At 41.6% G+C, this 21866-nt stretch overlaps 1 protein-coding gene across 2 annotated transcripts in view; it reads left to right on the top strand.

The window, feature by feature from the left end:
* AFG1L (AFG1 like ATPase) overlaps nucleotides 1–21633 on the top strand; it is a 203917-nt gene extending 182284 nt beyond the window's left edge. Inside the window, exons 11-14 of one of the 2 annotated variants that reach the window (XR_011465371.1) lie at nucleotides 6235–6375; nucleotides 10084–10197; nucleotides 12831–14083; nucleotides 17228–21633. Coding sequence is in view for 1 of the 2 variants with exons in the window: in XM_070376507.1 (XP_070232608.1) it covers nucleotides 6235–6375; nucleotides 10084–10197; nucleotides 12831–12959 (384 nt within the window). In the remaining variant the exon portion in view is untranslated. Of the gene's footprint in view, nucleotides 1–6234; nucleotides 6376–10083; nucleotides 10198–12830; nucleotides 14671–17227 lie in introns of those variants that run through there. The other variant, XM_070376507.1, reaches the window with a different exon arrangement.
* Nucleotides 21634–21866: the final 233 nt, after the last annotated feature.

The following is a 21866-nucleotide window of genomic DNA, read 5'->3' as shown; positions in this document are numbered from 1 at the left end:
TTAAGAACTTCGTGGATAGAGATTAAGAGCAGATAAAACACAGCTCATGAGAAACAGAGGAAATTATCCAAAATGAATAATGAAGAAGTGTAAAGAAAGGAAAATACAAAAGAAAGGATAAAAGAAATGGAGACGATGTAATGTAACTTGGGTTCATTTAGAATAGCAGAAGGAGGAGAGAGAGAAAGAGAAGATGGAAGAGGTAATACACACATGCAGAGGGACTGGATATTGTCTGACAATTACGGGAAAAAGAAACACTGACAACGTGGTAATCAAAATTGCTCAAATTAAGATAAGGTATCAATGGGAGCGTATCAACCTGCCTGTGACTTGCATTTTGACATTGCTTGGCCTTTGATCATGGGGACTCTGGTACTCGGCCATGAAGGCTAAATGTGACCTATTTGGAAATGGTGCCATTTGCCCCATCGCCTCCCTCCCCTCTTGTCTCCCTGGTGTAAAGAATCATTAGCTGAGTGTTAACTGTATACCTGAAGTCAGATTTTATCCCAAATATCAAATCCATTTTCCTTTTGTCAAACTTTAAAGAAGAACATACACATTCAGCTTATTTATTTTTTTAAATGTCCCTGAAAAAATCCTGCATCTATAGATTAAGAACATTTAGAAAGAATAAATAAAAAGAAAAATTAGAGATAAAAAGAGAAATGTCCATGACAAAACTAATATAATGATCTCACACAGATGAGGCATAAATGATAAGATGCCCACTATAAAAATGATCTCCAAAAAAGCATTATTGTTTTGCTATTCAAAAAATCCAAGAAGTATAACAAACAAATTAATCTTTCATTCCACTATCCAAGGATGACCAGTGTTTACATTATGATCTATATCTTTTCTAGAATATTCCTAAATGTATATTCTATGGTATACAACAGAGGCTTACCTTGGGAGTGAGGAATTTGGGCCAACTAAGAAAAGGTGGGGTTTTTTGGTAGGTGTTTCAATTTCTTTGGTGACTAAATGGGTATAAAAGAAGGAGTAAGCCTGCTCCCCAGGCTGTGTTGTATTTTATTCATATATTCACTCAATGCATTCAACAAATACTAAGCACTTCCTATGTGACATGTACTGGATTAGAGGCTGTGCATTTTGTGGGCCTGGAGCTTTCCCCCGCATTGAATGCTCATGGTATTACCTTCACAAGACACGTGGGAGGGAGAGGGCCCGAGACAGACGCTGTGTCTGTCATCTAGGGATGACTTCATGGAGGGCTGAGGTGCCAAGGAGGGCAGATATTTTAGTGGGCCAGAGACAGTGAGAGGGAGAGGGAATGGCTGTTGCTTGTAAGTGCAAAAGCAGAGGCAGACTGGATTGTTGAACTGTTCACTTGCCTGGCTTTGTGAGCTGAGGAAAAGGTTATTTAATAGTTAGTAAAAGAATAGTGCTTAGTCACTCAGTTGTGTCCAACTCCTTGCGACCCCATGAACTGTAGCCCACCAGGCTCCTCTGTCCATGGGAATTCTCCAGACAAGAATACTGGAGTGGGTTTCCATGCCCTCCTCCAGGGGATCTTCCCAACCCAGGGATTGAACCCAGGTCTCCCACATTGCCGTTTGAGCTTCCCTGGTGGCTCAGAGGGTAAAGTGTCTCCTTGCAATGCGGGAGACCTGGATTCAATCCCTGGGTCGGGAAGATCCCCTGGAGAAGGAAATGGCAACTCACTCCAGTACTCTTGCCTGGAAAATCCCACGGACAGAGAAGCCTGGTAGGCTACAGTCCATGGGGTCGCAAAGAGTCGGACACGACTGAGCGACTTCACTCACTCCCTCATTGCAGGTTGATTCTTTACTGTCTGAGCCACCAGGGAAGCTAATAAAAGAATAGGTACTATTTATTAGGTGTCTATTGTATGCCAACAGCAGACAGTGCATAAATCATTTTACTTACTACTCATATGGGGGCTTCCCAGGTGGCGCTAGTGGTTAAGAATCTGCCTGCCAATGCAGAGGACGTAGGAGACTCCAGTTTGATCCCTGGGTCAAGAAGATCCCCAGGAGGAAGAAATGGCAACCCACTCCAGTATTCTTGCCAGGAGAATTCCATGGAGAGTGAAGCCTGGCGGGCTACAGTCCATGGGGTCATAAAGAGTCAGACATGATCGAGTGTCTGAGTGTAATACTTCTCATGTGAACTCTGCAAATTAATATTTAACTAACATTTATTGACCAGCCACTATTGTTGTAAGATTTTATATGTAATCAATACAGCAAATCCTTGGGACAAACCTATGAGACAGGTTATGATCCCCCTTTTACAGGTGAGGAAACAGACATTGATGAAGACTTGCTCAAGGTCATACACTACACCTGACAGACCATAATTCCAAAGTTTCTATGGTATTTTCATTCACAGCTACTTAAGTAATGAAAAATAGTGTTTCTCATTAATAAGAAACCCCTATCTCTCCCCAAATTCAATCCTAGGGATCTTTGTTGAGTGTCATTTCTTAGACACTTCAGTATTGAAGCTGGAATAAGAAAACACACTCTTTTAAATACCTATTAAAAAAAAAAAAGAAAAACCTTTATATTTTAAATTAATTTTAACCTTTCTGGAGCTGTTTTCTTTGGGGAAAAGACATCCTTCTTTGATTAGTACATTTCATTCTTCTTTTTCATGATTTTAAAGAAAAAGGTGATATTTCTCAATAGCCTAAATTGAAATTTCTTTTGCAACGAATAAGCTCTCCTTTATTTAAAGACTATTTGTGACTGTGGTTAAGTAGTACATAACATAAAATATACCATTTTAATCATTTTTTAAAAGTATACAGATCAGTGGCATTAATTATACTCATGTTGGGCAAACATCACAACACTCCATCTCTAGAACCTTTGCATCATCCTAAACTAAAATTCTGTACCCATTAAACAATAACTCCCCACCCCTCAGTGACCATTGTTCTTAAAGGAGATAGATAACTGTTAAGCTTAGTTTTCTTTATATGAATGAGCACATAATTATCTTAGGGATATGAAGGAAAGGGATATTTGCCAGCCTAATGACAAATGCAGAGCCTACTGACAAAGGTATATAATTTGTAAAAATAGCTGAGTGGGCAGAATTCTGATATTTCAGCTGCCCTAGGCACTTCAGTGCACTTCTGATAATGATTTTCCCTGGGCATGTAGTTATACTGATAGAAATCATATCCCTGTATAAAGAGTGAGCTTAATTATATATAACTGCATACCTAAAATGAGGCTGTACATTTTTTTTTTACATACACTTTCTGATTTACAAAAGATGAGACACTAAATTATTTTTTTAAATTTTATTTAACTTTACAATATTGTATTGGTTTTGCCATACATCAAAATGAATCTGCCACAGGTATACATGTGTTCCCCATCCTGAACCCTCCTCCCTCCTCCCTCCCCATAACATCCCTCTGGGTCGTCTCAGTGCACCAGCTCCAAGCATCCAGTATCGTGCATCGAACCTGGACTGGCGACTCGTTTCATATATGATATTATACATATTTCAATGCCATTCTCCCAAATCATCCCACCCTCTCCCTCTCCCACAGAGTCCACAAGACTGTTCTATACATCAGGAGACACTAAATTCTGACTGATCCCCAAGAAGTAGTGTGCGTCACCCTCAGAACGTGAGTGTCTTATTGTAGAGGTCTCCTTTTTCTGCAAAGACACTGTATCTTGCCTTCCCCCTCACCCCTTCAGGAATTGTTTTCATTATATGGGATTTCACAATCTCATCTGATTTCTGCTGTGACTGTGAGGACAGGAAAATGCACAAAGGCTGATTTAGGGTTTTGGATGTAATCAGGGGTAGTGAGCAAAGCAAAAGTGAGTTGAGTGGTAATGTCTGTTCCAGGTGCTGTATTAAACGCTTTACATGTATTATTTTATTTAAGCCTCACAACTCTGTGAGCTAGGAATCAATTCCCATTTTACAGATGGGAAAACTAAGGAACAGGAAGATGAGGTTACTTGCCAAAGACACATCACTAATAAATGACAGACTGAGGATTCAAACTCAGGCTGTGTAGAGCTCTTGTTCCGAGCTGCTCTGTTAACACACCCTCCTGGCCCACATCAGCCTTGACAGCAGCGTTAAACCACCCGCACGTGCGAGCCCTTGTGTGGCTGAGGTGAGTGGGGAGTCTCAGCTAAGATCAGACTCTGGGTCTAGAGATAGAGGCTGTCCAGCCAGCACAGGGAAATGGGGAAACACAGGGTCATCTCTGGCCCCACTTGTTACCTGGTTGTTGGAGGAGAGGAGAGAAGGGGCGTCTAAGCAGGTTTCAAGGCTCTTCCTTGTGCCCACTCTCTGGTGTTGTGCCCCTGGGCTCATAGTTGCTCCACATCCTTCTTAGAGCTGCTTTTCCTGAGGGAACCACCTCCCCAAGGCCTCCCTCTCCAGTTTACTCTTACCACCCCACACCTGCAGGAAAAGTTTTCTGAGTATAGTTGATTTCAGCTAGTTGTTAGGAGAGTGGCAGGTGTAAAGGGTGGACTCTAAGGTGAGGATGACTCCCCCTCCTTGCAATTCCCTGATTCTCCCAGGACCATCGTTGTATCTACATTTCTGAAAGCAGAAGTTTTAATGCAAACGACCACCCCAACGAGGGAGACATTCTTTTTTTGTTTTTTAATTATTTATTTATTTAGTTTATTTATTTTTGGCTATACTTGGTCTTTATTGCTGCCAGGGCTTTTCTCTAGTTGTGGTGAGTGGGGCGACTCTAGTTGCTGTGCGCGGGCTTCTCATTGCGATGGCTTCTCTTGTTGTGGAGCACAGGCTCTAGGGCACATGGACTTCTGCAGCTGTGGCTCGCAGGCTCTAGAGCACAGGCTCAATAGTTGTGGCACTCGGGCTTAGTTGCTTCGTGGTACGTGCGATCTTCTTGGATCAGCAATTAAGCCTGTGTCTCCTGCATTGGCAGGCAGATTCTTTACCACTGAGCCACCAGGGAAGTCCAAGGGAGACATTCTTAAACAGGGAGGAGTATTGATAAATTCTGCCGGAAGTTGAAGAGGCTTAGCTATTTCGGTCCCAGGGATAAGTTGTTGGGATCTGAGAGCTTCCAGAGGGACCTGAGAGCAGCTCCTGGACTTTGAGTCTCTCTGCATTCTCTCATGGCCAGAAACTTTCTCCTGACCCTTGCTCATGGCTCCTGTTCACAGGGTACAGCCATTCACACCCAACTTAGAAGTGACTCTCCTGGGAGTGTTTCTGACCCCAGAGAATGTGTGGATTGTTTTCATAACTGTCATAAATTACCTTCGTGTTTCAGGAACAAACACGTTACACCTGCAGGCAACACCTTTGTGATGGTTCTGTGGATCCCGAGGGTTGCATCCTCCTTGTATGGGGAGGTAACAGGTGCACCAAGCTATGCTCAAGGGCTTGCTCTACTTTTGTACAAAAACCCTCTGGTATTGCCTACAAAGGTTAGCAGTGTTTACTACATTGTATTTCAGTAATTGTACCTCAAATTAAACAAAAAAATATTGTCTGATGCTTTTGTATACTGGAGCACAGTTTTTATTTCAAAGTGGTGACATAACATTCAGCTGCTGTGATAAGACAGCTGCGTTTACCAGTAGTGACAGTTTACAGTTGAGTCATAGGAAGGATTCATTTGGACATGTTTAAAGTCATGTCATCGGAGACGGTGATGGCACCCCACTCCAGTACTCTTGCCTGGAAAATCCCATGGATGGAGGAGCCTGGTAGGCTGCAGTCCATGGGGTCGCTAAGAGTCAGACACAACTGAGCGACTTCAGTTTCACCTTTCACTTTCATGCATTGGAGAAGGAAATGGCAACCCATTCTAGTGTTCTTGCCTGGAGAATTCCAGGGACGGGGGAGCCTGGTGGGCTGCCGTCTATGGAGTCACACAGAGTCGGAAACGACTGAAGTGACTTAGCAGCAAAGTCATGTCATAGAAATAAAACGATGAAGACCAGATTTAGGATGTGGGCCTACAGGATGCCAGCTGAGGTGGCTGGAATTGTTCTTCACGGCCCACTATGTGCTCGTCTTCTCTCTTCCCTTCTGCTTATATCCCTAGTAAGTAGGGTGTACACTGTCCTCAGCCTGCTCTGAAAACACCACTGTGTTTGGTAAAGTTACCTCAAAGCTATACCTAGATCACACCATGATGAGAAAAAGAGATATTTTCAACCAGAATTGACTTATTTCAATTTTCTGTTCTCTATTTCATTTTAATTATAGCCACTTGGAGCCAGTGACTATTTGGAACTGTCAAAAAATTTTGATACAGTATTTTTACGAAACATTCCACAATTTACCCTGGCAAAGAGGACCCAAGCTCGGAGATTCATAACTCTCATTGATAACTTTTATGATTTCAAGGTAAGGATGTGGTGCATTTTCTCAGAACTAAACATTCTGGACCGTGGAGCAAGATTGTTTGGGCTGGAATCCTGGTCTACCCCTTAGTTTACTTCTCTGTGCCTCAGTTTTGTCACATACAAATCGAAGATACTATTCTGAAGTAGTATTTACTTCAGAGAATTATCATGAGGACAGAATAAACTAATCCAGGTAAATCTTTTAAAACAGCACTTGGCACACGCTGATGCTGCACAAGTACTGTTGGTGGTGGCAGTAACGGTAATCATACTGTATTAAAAGCCCCATCATAAGACACTGCTATATGCCCAATCCCATCACTCACCTAGACGCATCCTGTTCTCTGTGAGGATGCACAGCACAGTGCCTTACCTAGATAGAGTGCTCAGGAAACATTTGTCACATGAATCAGTTGTTGGACTGGTGAAATAACGGATGAACAAAATGAATAAATGAATGACTAAAGGGCCATTCTCAGTATTAGAGTTTTCTCTCCCTCTGACTTGGAAACCCCAGTAACTATCATTGTCCCTAAACAAGCAAGAAAAACCCAGTTGTCTTATTACCAGCATGAGTCGCCGAGCCTTTGTCCATTCATCAGGGGCATTATTGCCTAGTGGTTAAGGAGTGGACCCTGGGGCCAAGCTGACTACCTTGAAGACCAACTTAGCTTGAATTGCCTTCTTTAGAAAAAGGGGATAATAATGGTATTTACCTCATAAGACTGTTGTGAGGATGAAATGAGCAGGTGAAATACTTAGAACACTGTGCAGCGTACAGTAAGCTTTCAATGAAGGTGAGCCATTAGCATCACTGACTCAACGGACATTAATTGGAGCAGGCTCCAGGAGATGGTAAAGGACAGGGAGCCTGGCGTGCTGCAGTCCATGGGGCCGAAAAGAGCTGGACATGACTGAACAACAACACCAGCGAGCCACTAATAATAATATATGCCTGTAAATATATTTACAGTAAAGTTAAAGTACCGCTTCAAGTTAAGAGTGAAATATTGTTTTACCGTTAGATACAGTTTTCCCTCCTTATTCCTTGTACTGAAATAGAGCAGTGATTCTAAAATTGAAGGGACCTTGAGGGGAGGAGAAGGCACCAGAATCTGCTGGGAGGGAGAGGTGAGATTCTTAATGTTTCCTTTCTTCATTCATTCAGCAATCTTCACACCAAGCACAGTGCTAATTCAGTGACAAGCAAAGCCAGGCATGCTGCCTGCCTTCATGGAGCTGATAGTCAGGTGTTGAAGAGACACTGATTAAATGTATGCAGAACTGAGTGTAAATGTTCTGAGAACTGAGTGTGGGATGTTCTCTTGGCGAGAGAGGGGACTTGGTGCTGTGAGAGTCCAGGAGGACAGTAGACTGATCTTTGTATGGGAACTGGGGGCAGGCCGAGGAAGTCCTTCTGACGACCAGCTGCACCAGGATCATCTGAGCTTCTTAAGATCCAGATTCCTGAACTCACCCCACGCCACACCAGCAGATGAAGACCAGGGACGGGGCCTGGAGCCTGCTGGTTCATCAGCTCCTCAGGTGCTGCTCGTGAACACTGAGCTGTGATGGCTGGGGTCCACGTGCAGAGTGGAGAGTTGGCAGCACAGGCCCTGTGATGGGCCTGAGCATGAAAGGCAACCTACCTTAGTGAGTGCCATCAGAATCTGCTGCCTGCTCTCAGGGGGCCCTGTGAGCAGGAAGGTGAGAACACCAGGGCTGGGGATCAAGGTCTGTTATTTGTCTCCTTCTGGATTACTCATCAAGAGACTCAGCTCTGAAATAATCATGTGGGGTCTGGAATACATTGCCCAGGGGTAGCAGTCTGTTTTCAGAGGGCAGTGCTTCAAGAAGAAAGTGGGAGGGGTGCACTGGTAGGTGGCTCTTAGAGGGGCACATTGATAAACTCTTATTTTTGAAAGCTTATGATCCCTACCCCTTAGTCCCCTGCCCTCCCCGATCCTACCTCCCCACACTGTTTCACTTCTTCATTAGACAAAAAGATTTTCCTGGCAATATGATAGAATATCAGAACTACTCTCCTAACATTTGCTTTAACTAAAGCACACATTTAAAGTTTATACTCTTTTTAAAACATAGCCGAAATTCTTATTTCAGAAATTGGAAGCATTAAATAGACATCGTTTTAGAATGCATTTGTAGAAATCTGTGAAATAAGGACATTTCCATCTAAGTAATGAAAAAAGTGTCATTTGTGGTTAAAATAATTTATAAGAGGAGGTAGAAGGTCATTTGTATATGGAAGAACTAGTCCCAAACATCAATACATTGTTTTAAAATACCGATAGCGCGTGTGTGCTCAGTCATGTCTGGCTCTTTGCAGCCTCATGGACTGTAGCCCGCCAGGCTCCTATGTCCATGGATATCAGCACATTTACTTAAATAATGATTTTAAAAGGATGGCTGTGAATCCTGAAAACAAATTCAGATCTCCTGAAACATCAGGAAGAGTATGTTTTAAACTAGTGGACGTAAAATTTATTAAGTTGTGAAAGCAGTTTCTGGTGTGTGATTACACATGGATATTCACTCAAACACTTATGTAATCAAGAAATATTCATGCCAAGCTTAGTGTTTTTCAAGGATGTCTGGCTGGATGCTGGTATAAATGCGGGTTCTGGTAACTCAGGGTGTAATTAGAGGAGCGGGGCGCTGGACTTAGTCACATGTGCAGCAAAGGGGTAACGAGATGCAAAGGAGAGCATCTCGGATGCGCACAGAGATGGGCTTCACACAGTCAAGTGAAAATGTCAACCTCAGAGGTAATGGAAAAGCCTCTGGACTTAGAACTGGAAGAGATCAGGACTGGTGTCGAGCTGAGGCTCTCCAGGCCTGGAGCGGCCCCTAAAACCTTTGTTCCCTCCTTCAGAATGCGATGTAAGCTGCCCGGGAATGTTTGTAAAGTGCTGTGCAGTTTAAAAATAGCACTTTAAAGAGACTATTAGAAAAAGTATGAAAATGGTCAAGAGGTTTTCCTAAAAAAAGTATTTTGTTTCAAAAATACATTTGGAAACATCTCTGATCCCAGGCTATCTGACTATAGGTTATGTGGTGTGTGTATCTACATTTTAGAGGTATTCCAGAAATAGAAAAAAAGCTTCCCAAATATTGAAATCCACTTTAAAGAAATGCTATATTCACTTATTTATGCAAGATTTTTTTTTCATTAATGAAGAAGATATAGTGTAGATGGGTCCTGCCAGTTTTGAAATTTTGACAGCCACATTTTGCTTATGCTCTTTTTGTGGACTTTAAAACATGGAGATTAATAAAAATTTTAGTAGCTTTACCGTAACTTCTGGATATTTAGGTAAAATCTCTAATTAGAAAAATAGATTAATGAAACAGGAAAAAATGTGATAGATTGAAGCTTTTAAAATATTTTTTTTTCCAAAATAAAGATAGGACTTGGAGAAAATGTGTAGAAGGAGAAATGAAGTTAAGACTGTTACTTAGGTTGAAAGAGAGGAGTTCAAGGCATTGTTCTTTATAAATACGCATTCTGTAAGCTCGTAAAAGTGTATTTTCACCAAGTACCAATTTTGCTACATATATTTAGAACCATTTAAAAGCAAAAATCTTCAGCTCCCTGTTATAAAAGATTTTTTTATTCTATGAGAAATTTGTTTTTGCCTTCACCTTGTTAAAGTTAAGGAGTGACACCATTTGCTGTTTTCTGTTTCAGGTGCGCATCATTTGCTCTGCATCAGCTCCTGTATCAAGCTTATTTTTGTGTGATCATCATGACAGTGAGTTGGAGCAAAGCAGAATACTGATGGATGATTTGGGGCTGAGCCAGGTAGGTGATATTAACATAATCTCTTTTTATTATAAAACAACTTAATTGTTTTGGTTTGACGCATGGCTATGTTTTAAAGAACGAATGCAGTATGTATTTAACCACTGATTTGCCACTTTCTTCTAAAGCCAGTATAGCAGACATATCCTCAACATCAGTAAATATAGAGAATTATAGCCTTAGAGTGGAAGGAATCTTTGTGGTAAAGCGAAGACCAGGGAGGTGGACTAAGGGGCTTGCAGTTACACCACTGGCCAATGGCAGGCCAGAGCTGGCCACCAGGCACCCGTGTCTGGTTCTGGACTCCCTCAGCCACACCATGCTGCCTTTTCTGGATATCCTCCTTCACATCTGCTGGATCTGTAGAGCATATGCTACAGTATCCAATCATGTGGACTGGCTGTTCTAGGACTTTGTGCCTGGCAAGTCCCTTTGCTTAAAAAGAAATCCACGATTCACCTCCTAACCCCATTCTGTAGACATTTGTGGAGCACCTTGGAAGAAAAGTTATGACCAACCTAGATATCATATTGAAAAGCAGAGACATTACTGCTTTTCCATCTAGTCAAGGCTATGATTTTTCCAGTGGTCATGTATGGATGTGAGAGTTGGACTGTGAAGAAGGCTGAGCACCGAAGAATTGATGCTTTTGAACTGTGGTGTTGGAGAAGACTCTTGAGAGTCCCTTGGACTGCAAGGAGATCCAACCAGTCCATTCTAAAGGAGATCAGCCCTGGGTGTTCTTTGGAAGAAATGATGCTAAAGCTGAAACTCCAGTACTTTGGCCACCTCATGCGAAGAGTTGACTCATTGGAAAAGACTCTGATGCTGGGAGGGATTGGGGGCAGGAGGAGAAGGGGACGACAGAGGATGAAATGGCTGGATGGTATCACTGACTCGATGGACGTGAGTCTGAGTGAACTCCTGGAGTTTGTGATGGACAGGGAGGCCTGGCGTGCTGCGATTCATGGTGTCGCAAAGAGTCGGACACAACTGAATGACTGAACTGAACTGTGGGTGCCAGGCTCTGAGGATGCTCTGTTGGAAACCAGCTGATGCTGGCCCAGTTCTCCTGGACCTTGGGGGGTCTGGTGATTCACTCCAGGCCAAACAGAAGTGGCTTTGCATTTCCTTCTTCTGTATGAATATTACAGGGTATATTTCTCAACTGTAGACAACTGAAATATTAGTAAAAGATTTAAAACTATAAACACTCATCCCCCCCAATGAGGGGAGCCCCATTCTTTCAACCCCAGTGGTAGAAGACCATTTGGAATGAGGAAACCATTCCTTATTGACCTGAGTTGAAATTATGGACTCTCAGGAGTTTGGGGAAATGAGGCCAATAATTGTTTAAATAGTGAACTTTCAAAATATGATTTTTAAATCTACATGTAGAAATACATAGCTGCTTGTGACCCCATTTCTCTGAGAGCAATACATTCAAATAATGTCTTTTGACAATTTGGAAGAATATACTTAAGGGGCTACTTCATCTCAGTTTCTGAAATTCTTTAAATCATTGGTTTTTGAATTTTTCTACTGATCAGAATTCAGATACAGGGCAAAGTGTGCTCAGCATTTAGGGCCAATAATACATGAAGAAATCCTGGCACGTGGCTATAGGGTCATGCAGTTTTACAGTAGGTCAGTAATTGGATTTAGGAGTGCAGAACTTTTCTCTGAGAGAGTATAATAGCAAACTCCTAAGGAAAGAGGCAAGATTCAGTGTTCACTTACAGGCTATAGCCTGTGTTGAAATCACCAGTCCCAGCTTATTTGCTAGCCTCACGGAGGGCTCCCTAACTGAACCCTACATGGAAGGATCAAGTGTCCCAGCAGCTCAAGACCAAAAACAGCTCTGGCCTTCCCAAAACTCACTCCTAGACACAATCTCCAGGTCCCTAGAAGACCTCTCAGTCACCCAGTTTGGAAAAAGAGATTAGCCCTCAGGCCTCCCCTTGGGAACGTGGCCCTGACTGTGAAGCTTCAAGGGAGAGTCTTAGCCGCATATTGATATACTGGAACTACTGGGTTTTGTTGTTGCTTATTTCTTTCTTAAAAAAATATGTATTAATTTTTATTTATTTGTCTGTGCTGGGTCTTAGTATTGGCATAACAGATTTAATTCCCTGACTGGGGATGGAACTCGGGCCTCCTGCAATGGGAGCTTGGAGTCTTAGCCAGTGGGCCACCAGGGAGGTCCTGATGTTACTTTTTCCTGGCATGCACTTTTTGAGAAAGAATTCCTTTTCTGTCTGAAATGTCCTTCCTTTAGATTTTGTAGAGAACTTTCATCTGAGCAAAAGTTTTCTTATTTGGATATTAGGGTGTTGTTTCAGCTTTAATTATTCATCTAATGTTTTCTTCCTGTTAATTTGTTCTGCTAATTGATTACTGTTTTAAATTAGTTGATTCTCTAGTCTAATTTATATTAGCTGATTCTCTAGTCTAATCTAATTGTTGGGTAAAATTAGTTGATTCTCTAGTCTAATTTAATGAAAAAAATTTGTAGAATATTTTATAATCTAAGCTCAAAAAGTATTTTTTAAACTTGTACTTAGTTCTTTAAATTTTTAGTTGCAGAGGTTTTAACTGGTGCTGGATTGTTGTTTTATTTTTTTGATAAATAGGACTCAGCAGAAGGACTCGCCATGTTTACTGGAGAAGAGGAAATCTTTGCATTTCAGCGCACAATTTCCCGACTCACAGAAATGCAGACTGAACAGTACTGGAATGAAGGAGACAGAAGCAAGAAGTAGCCATCACTTTTGCGTGAATAAAACTCTAGACAAATGATTACCGCAGGGAGAACTCTTTATTACGGGACTTGAAGGAATCATTTTCTCATCATTAATTATGCACTTTGTCCTCTGGACCATTTTTATCTAAAATTGCTGTCAAAGATATAGTGGTTTAGTAAGTTAAAGCCATTTTTAGGTCTACTTTTTGCCTGTTTATTTGGCCTTATTTCTGCATCACAAAATTAAAATCAGCACTCTTACCAAGCTGAATGTAGACAGGCATTTTGGTTTCATATTAAGCTACCTGAATGAACCTTGAATACACACACCAGTAAATGCAGGGTGTCTGGACATCTGTGAGCTTTTGGCTACCTGGTAGCCGCATGATAGAAACACATTTTTATGAGAGTGGAAGAAAAACACCCTACATTTCAATTCAAAACAAAAAAAGATTTCTGATGCACTTATCTCTGTGATTGTTGGGGCCTGTAAATTACTTTAAATCTCCCAAGTCTTTAGGCTTCCTTACAGCAGAGAGTATGTTTTTTACCGTGAGTTCAAGCTTTGCAGGCAGTACCTGATCTCCAGTGGACACACAGCTGACTGAAAAAAAATCAAGGATTATGAAACCATAGAATAAGAAACAGGGGTGTCAAATTTCAACCGACAGGCAGATTCCCCCAACTCTGAGAGCCCGGAAGACAAGCACCAGAAATGGGGACCAGTGAGAGTGTCAGGAGGGGAGCACCCTGGACCACACTGAGCCGCAGAATGGACTCTGCTCGCTGAGGCCATAAGACCCCGTGCACCGCAGCTCCTTCCCGCTGCTCACGTGTGTTTGCTCTGCTCGCAGATGTCACTCCCACCCTTGCCTCTGCTTCTGCAGAGCGACGGGCTTGACAGTAAACGGGAAAGAACGTTCGCTTGACGAATCTACTTAAATGAAATCTGATTTGCCCTCCATGGAAGTCATTCCTTGACTCATTCAAATATAACCTGACTTTGCTAACTGTCACTCACAGAAGGAATCTTGGTTGAGGCTGTTACAAGAGTCTAAATCCTTATTCAAGAAAAAAAAAGAGAAAAAGAATGGAAATCCACAAATCTTGTGAAAATTAAATATTTTGGGAGAGTAGGCACAGGTGAGTCAGTTTAAAGAAATTATTACAATTATCAACATAAACTATGTCATTTATAGGTTAATAATCTACCCATACTAGTCTATTTTGGACCTTAACCTAAGTCAATCAGATGGATAGGTAGGGTACCCAAGAATAGCGAAACATTTAAATCAAAACTTCTGAAAATTAAGTGCAATTTGAAAATATTTTTATTGAAGTGAAACAGTGAGTTCAAAAAGATGTTAAACAGGTTATAAGGGAGAAAGGACAGGAAATAACCACTGTGCAAGATTTATTGCTAGAAATTTCTAAATCTTGCATAGAAATATAATCCTCAAGAGACAATATAACCATCCCTGTTTATAGACAAGAAAACTGAGGCTCAGAAAAGCAGTTTGACTGGAGATTCATCGTTTACAACCACAAAACTCAGGTACTGTGTTTTTTACCATACCACCTCTATAAAAACAAGATCGTTTTTAAGAGTAATTCCTTTTTGTTTAATAAATTTACAACAGAACCATTACTTTGTACTCAGTAAGTATAAAATATTTAATTTTAGTCTTTCAATCTAAGCTTTTTGTTTTCACAGGTTTTTTTTTTTTTGGCCAGATATGTTATCCGTTAATAAAAAGACAGTGTGAATGCTAGACAGACTGACTGGTGGACAGTCTGCTTGATAGAAAGAGGAGCTGTCCCTGAGTGTGTGGGTATATGTGAATAGTCCCCCACAAGTTCTGTTGTACAAGTTCATCTGAGGTCAGGTATTTGAAACAAGAATTTGATTTTTCCATAGAAACAATAATGTGATGTTAGTTAGGGCCCTAGCTAAATGTACAGAAGCTTATGGAGTTCTCAGTGCAAATGCCTTATAATTTTGGTACTAAAGAACTTAAACTCCTTTTAAAATACAGTTGCTGCAAGGTAAAACTATAGTTCAGGTTCCACCTGAGTACCCAGATCATGTCTACACTTTTGTCCTGCCCTCTAGGCCCCCTTTCCTGGACCTGGTGGGACAGGCCATGGCAGAAGGGGCTTGCTGAGAGTGGGGTCTGTGGGGATGAGATGAGGAGACAGTGTAAGGGCCTGTTATGTCAGCCTAAGTTCCAGAAGGAAAGAGGAGGGAGTATCAGGAGGTAGCTGGAAATGGTACAATGTTATTCCATCTCCTCTCCACAAATTGTTTCATAAAAAAGCCTACAAGAAAAGAAGCAAAAGCCTTCAAGAAAACCTGTTACCTTGAAACAATATGGTAGTTCTGCTAAAAAGGAAATTAATGCCAAAATGAGAGGAAAATGACTCCTAGATCGGAAAGCATTTCAATATATGTGTTGTTTCTTCCAAGTCCTGCCCCAGTTGCCGTCTCAGCATTCCAGTCTTTCTCCCTGGGATCATGTGAAATCTCTCAGAGCAGATGCTCTGTCTCTCCTTTTGAACTGCTTTTAATTTGTACTTGAAGATGAGGTTTGAACTGACTGTTGCTGTGTTACACTCCCATTCACTTAAGAGGTGACCAAGGGTCATGCTGAGGGTTTTTATTGTTGGGAAAATGCCTCCAAAATGATCACTAATTTCCAAATTTAGAAGAAATCAAGTAGAGAAAAAGCACATTTTAAAAAGATAGAAACATCTGATCACTGCATTATTCTTGTGTTTCTTTAGACAATGGATAGGCTTATCTGTTAACATCAGTAATAATGACATGGTAGACTTAAAGAATTTTTAACCTATTTCTGATGTTTACAAGGCTCCAAAGACTAGTACTGTTCTAATCAAATTTATGTATTTTCAGTGGGATTTCAAGTTTTAGTCATAAGGCATTATTTTATGCCTTCTGAATATATTTTTTATACCTATAGGTGTGCAAATAACATAATTTAAAAATTACTTGGAACTCGGAAAATTAAAATTTTATTTGTAAAATATGTAAATGGACATACTCATATCCATTTATTTATTTAGCATTATCTAAGAAACACATTGTGCTTACTGTGTGCCAGGCATGGTTCTAAATGCTTTATAAATAAACTATTTTGATCCTTATAATAATTCTATGGTTATACCACTTGCAGACAGTGAAGCTGAGGTACGGAAAGTGGGTCCAACCACATACTGAATTGCTAAGATGTACGTTGGAGTCAGTAAAGTGATCAAAATAGTGACTTAATAAACTTTCATGTAACTGCTCCTGTCCTGAAAACATTCTTCTTACTCCAAGTAACTTGAGCCTACAGTTGCAGCCCCTTCATCTGGGATAAAAATACCCTGAGGAATTGGGGTCCTGGGTCCTGACATTTGGGTTCCTGATCAATTATGAAACTCTGGTAGTAAGTCTGTGACCTTGTATATAACTTTCCTCAGATCCACTAGCCTCATAAGACATCACTGGCTGGTAGAAAATTATTTTCTTTGGACATGAGTCTGTTAAATTTTTCAAGGCAGATTCTTCTTTCTCATTGGCACAGCAGTTCATTTTCCTGGAACAGAAAATTTAAAATAATCCAGTCTGTCTTCTTATTGAGTCTCTGCTGCCTCTATATTCCTCTGCACTAGAAACTTCACATTTGTCACCTCATCTCCTCACTGAACCCAGTCAAACGTATCATCTACTGACCTGTTTGTTGTGTGTGACAGTGTGAAACTCCAGAAGGATATCTATCTGTCCGTCTTCCAAGCCCGCTCAGGAGGGCTGCAGAGGTTGTCTGAGAAGCTTCCTCTCAGGGCTGTACTTGTTGGGGCCGTATCCATTGAGAGCTGGTCTCTCTGATGCACCTCTCTTTATCCAAGTAGGTGGGAAGGGCCCTGAATCTGGTTCTGCCAGCTTTTGCTTCGTGACCTTGAACTAGTGCTTTGAGCCTTGGTTTTCTTATCTATAAATGACGATAATAGCCATTTCATAAAGTTATTCTGAGGATAGTTGGTAAAAAGCACTTTGCAAACGGTAAAAGATTAAAGGAATATTAGTTGTTATTGACTGTAATGATTTTGATCAGAAAGCAACAATTAATGCCTACTCTGCTTTGTAACAAGAGATGACCAGTCCTAACCCGGTATGGTCTCCAGCAGAAGGGAGAGGTGTACATTACACGGCTGGACAGCTTGGGCACAGAGTTCTGGCCTAATGAGATGCTGTGAAGATTGTTAATTTCAAACCCATTCTTTCAGGATTAATAAAGAAAATTGTTTGGTGAACATCAGAGATTTCCCAGAAAGAGAGCACCATCTTGTGGTCAGTGAGAAGAAATGACAGCAAAAAAGTCTAAGAATCACACAGAGTTGGAGAGTTGTCAAAGTTGCTGTTCCCAGGCCTACCTCCTACACTGGAGAGTCAGATGCATTTGGTGAGATGTGGGGATCTGGTCTGTACTTGGTAACGCTCCCCGTGGGATGCTAATGTGAAGCCAGGGTTGATAAACCCTAACCACACAGCCAGTATCCCCACGGAGGTGGGCCTATGTGGGTCTCCTGACTCCGCACCAGGGCACTTCCCAGGGAGACAAGGCTGCTGCTGTGACCCTCAGGGGACCTGGGGCTTGGGACCACTGGCACACCAAGGCCTGCCTGCTGCCTCCCAGAGCCTGTTCCTCTTCTTCCTTCCTTTGCTTTTCCTCCTTCCCCCGACTCTCCTGCCTTCTCCACCCCCACTAATAACAGACTGGCTGACCCAGCATTGCTTCCCACTTTGCAGAACACTCGCTTCTATTCTCTCGTTTTGTCTACAGCAATTCTCTGAAAGTATGATTATCCCTACCCCCTATGAGGAAACGGAGGCCCAAGGTAACACAGCCAGGAAATATGTTTTCTAGTCCCAAATCCTGTACTAATGGCCTTGTCTGCCTGCATTTACTGAGCCATTGTGGACCTTGAGGGTTAGGACAGGAAGGATGTGGGTGTGGAGGCATTGAAGAGGGTTGCTCCTCACAGCATCATTTAGATGGCAGAGACCTGGAAAATGGTGATTGGCAAAACTTTGAAGTATCAATTGGCACAATCATTATGTAAAAGCAGGTGTTATCATCACCAGTCTTTTTGTCTGATGAGAAAACTGAGTGTCAAAGAGATGGATTAACTGGAGGCCGCCTGGAGTCTGTCACTAAGGGAATGCATTGCTAAGGAATGTGGACTCTTCCCACAAGGAAATCCTCTGCAGCATCAGAAGCAATGAACTGTGTTTATGTAGGGACAACAGTCACACACCACTGAGGGAGAATTAGATTCAACACCATTAATACAAGCTTGGAAAGTGAAACTGAAAGTTGTTCAGTCATGTCCGACTCTGTGACCCCATGGACTATACAGTCCATGGAATTCTCCAGGCCAGAATACTGAAGCCGGCAGCCGTTCCCTTCTACAGGGGATCTTCCCAACCCAGGGATCAAACCCAGGTCTCCCGCATTGCAGGAGAATTCTTTACCAGCTGAGCCACAAGGGAAGCCCCAAGTTTGGAAACCCACATATAAACACTAAATATTTTTCTAAGGCACAAAATCTAAATATATTTATGGCACTAGATTAAAGGAAAACAACATACACTAGAGTGGATGCTTAAGGGAGGAAGGAAATTAGGTTGAATATGGTAGATAAGAGGAAAAATAAAAATGCTGCCTCCCCTGGGCAAATGATGTCAACGTATCTTAAACTGAGGCATATGATCAACACAATTTGTTGCACCAGAGGTCCCTCAAAAGACAGAAGAACGGAAAATATTTTGGACAGAGTCGTCAGAATTTCTCCAGCACACCTCCAGAGAGGTGCAAAGACAACAGACATTTTTGGGATTGGCGGTGAGGCTTTGTAGAAAGTCTGCAAGAGTGGGACAGATGGGATCTAATTAAAGCTAAAATCACTTGTACAGCAAAGGAAACCAGTCCACAAAATGAAAAGACAACCTACAGACTGAGAGGAAATATTTTTAAATGATGCTTCTGACAAGGACTTAATTTCCAAAATGTACAAACAGCTCATATAGCCATATTAAAACAAACAACCCAGTCGAAAAAGGGCAGAAGCCCTAATTAGATATTTCTCTAAAGAAGACATACAGATGGCCAACAGGCATAAAATCAAGCAGCACTAGAGCATATGCATATCCTGACTCACAAGGAATCCGGACACTCCACTCATCCAGGGGAAGGATCCAGAGGGCCTGACAGAAGGGCCAGGGGGCAAGAACAGAGCGCTGGAGGAGTCAGGAGTGTACTTGAGACCTTGTGTTGCTAAACCTTCCATAACTTATCACTACTCTTGGGGCTTCATCTATGAAGCTTTTTCTGTGAAGCTGTCTTGCTTATAATTTGATTAAATAGTGTACAGATATAAGTGGCCAATAAACACATGAAAAAAATGTTCAATAATTCCTTAGGGAGTTGCAAATAAAACCCCAGTGATCTACTATTACATACCACTAGGATGGCCAGAATCAGAGATAAAACGAGGGTTGGCAAGGAGGTAGAGAAACTGGAACCTTCAGAAATTGCTGGTGAAAATGTAAAATGGTTGCAGCTTTGGAAAATAGCTTGGCAGTTCACAACATGTTAAACATTTGAAGTTACTATATAGGGACTTTCCTGGTGGTTCAGTGGTTAAGACTCCAAAATCCCATGGAGCAGGGGCCTAAGTTTGATCCCTGGTCAAGGAATTGTACTCATTTCACATGCTAGCAAGGTAATGCCCCAAATCCTTTAAGCTAGGCTTCAACAGTACGTGAACCAAGAACTTCCAGATGTACAAGCTGGATTTAGAAAAGGCAGAGGAACCGGAGATCAAGTTGTCAACATTTGTTGGATCACAGAGAAAGCAAGAGAATTCCAGAAAAACATCTGCTTCATTGACTATGCTAAAGCCTTTGACTATGTGGATCACAACAAACTGTGGAAAATTCTTAAATAGATGGGAATACTGGACCACCTGACCTGCCTCCTAAGAAATCTGTATGCAGGTCAAGAAGCAACAATTAGAACTGGACATGGAACAGTGGACTGTTCAAAATTGGGAAAGGAGTACATCAAGGCTGTATACTGTTACCCTGCTTATTTAATTTATATGCAGAGCACATCATGTGAAATGCTGGACTGGATGATTCACAAGCTGGAATCAAGCTTGCCAGCAGAAATATCAACAACCTCAGACATGCAGAAGAAACTACCCTTATGGCAGAAGGCGAAGAAGAACTAAAAAGCCTCTTGATGAAGGTGAAAGAGGAGAGTGAAAAAGCTGGTTTAAAACTTAGAATTCAAAAAACTAAAATCATGGCATCTGGTCCCATCACTTCATGACAAATAGATGGGGAAAAAGAGGAAACAGATTTTATTTTCTTGGGCTCCAAAATCACTGTGGACAGTGACTGCAGCCATGAAATTAAAAGATGTTTGCTCCTTGAAAGAAAAGCTATGACAAACCTAGACAGTGTATTAAAAAGTAGAGATGTCACTTTGCTGATAAAGGGCAAAGTTATAGCCAAAGTTATGATTTTTCCAGTAGTCATGTGCAGATGTGAGAGTTGGACATCCAAGAAGGCGGAGTGCTGAAGAACTGATGCTTTTGAACTGTGATGCTGGAGAAGACTCTTGAGAATCCCTTGGACAGCAAGGAGATCCAACCAGTCCATCCTAAAGGAAATCAGCCTTGAATATTCATTGGAAGGGCTGATGCTGAAGCTGAAGCTCCAAAACTTTGGCCACCTGATGCAAAGAGCTGACTCATTGGAAAAGACCCTGATGCTAGGAAAGATTGAAGGCAGGAGGAGAAGGGGACAACAGAGGATGAGATGGTTAGATGGCATCACCGACTCAGCAGACATGAGTTTGAACAAACTCTGGGAGATAATGAAGGACAGGGAAGCCTGGCGTGCTGCAGTCCATGGGCTCACAAAGAGTTGGATACAACTTAGTGATTGGACAGTAACAACAACAGGGAACTGAGATCCTGTATGCTACAACTAAGACCCAGCACAGCCAAAATAAATAAATATTATTATAAAAATACTATTTATTATTAAATATTTAAAAATAAAAAAGTTACTGTATAATTCAGCAGTTCCACTCCTAGATATAATATATACCCAGTTGAAATGAAAATCCCCACAAAAATCATACATGAATGTTCATAGACGGCATTATCCATGTTAGCCCCAAAGTGAAACAACCTAAATATCCTCCAGCTGATAAACTGATACACATATTGTGGTATATCTGCACAATGGGTTATTATTCAGCATTTAAAACATGAAGTATCGTACATGCCACAGCATAGATGGACCCGGAACAAATTATGCTAAATGAAAGAAGCCAGTCACAAAGGCCAACATACTGTATGATTCCATGTATGTGAAATATCCAGAGCAGGCAAATCCCTAGAGACACAAAGCAGGCCCTAGAGGTGGTGGCAGGAATGAGGACTAATTGCTGATGGGTACCGGTTTTTTTCTACAGGTAATTTCAGGGGGTCTGAAATGAGAGTGTGGTCATGATTGCACAATTCTGAGAATATACTAAAAACTACCGAACTGTACACTTGGCATGGTAGAATTTTAGGGTATGTGAGTTATATCCCAGTAAAGCTGTTAAACATTGTGTACAGATATTCACTAATCATTCATTCATTCATCATTTACTTGCTGTCTCCTCTGCCAGGAGCTAGGCACATCAAAGTGAATGAGACGAACGTTCACCGCGATGAGCTGCTGCTCTCCTGGGACAATACACGAGCGTAGTGTCGGGAGTGCTAAGAGGGCAGCTTGCCCAGGTGTCCTGGGAACATTGACAGCACTTAAGTCAGCCAGGAAGTTAGTAAAAGGCAGAGGAAA

The sequence above is a fragment of the Bos mutus genome, chromosome 9 (genome assembly GCF_027580195.1).
Source record: "Bos mutus isolate GX-2022 chromosome 9, NWIPB_WYAK_1.1, whole genome shotgun sequence".
NCBI classification, from domain to species: domain Eukaryota; kingdom Metazoa; phylum Chordata; class Mammalia; order Artiodactyla; family Bovidae; genus Bos; species Bos mutus.
Note: the sequence above shows the minus strand (reverse complement) of the source record. Positions and strands in the feature narration are given on the sequence as shown.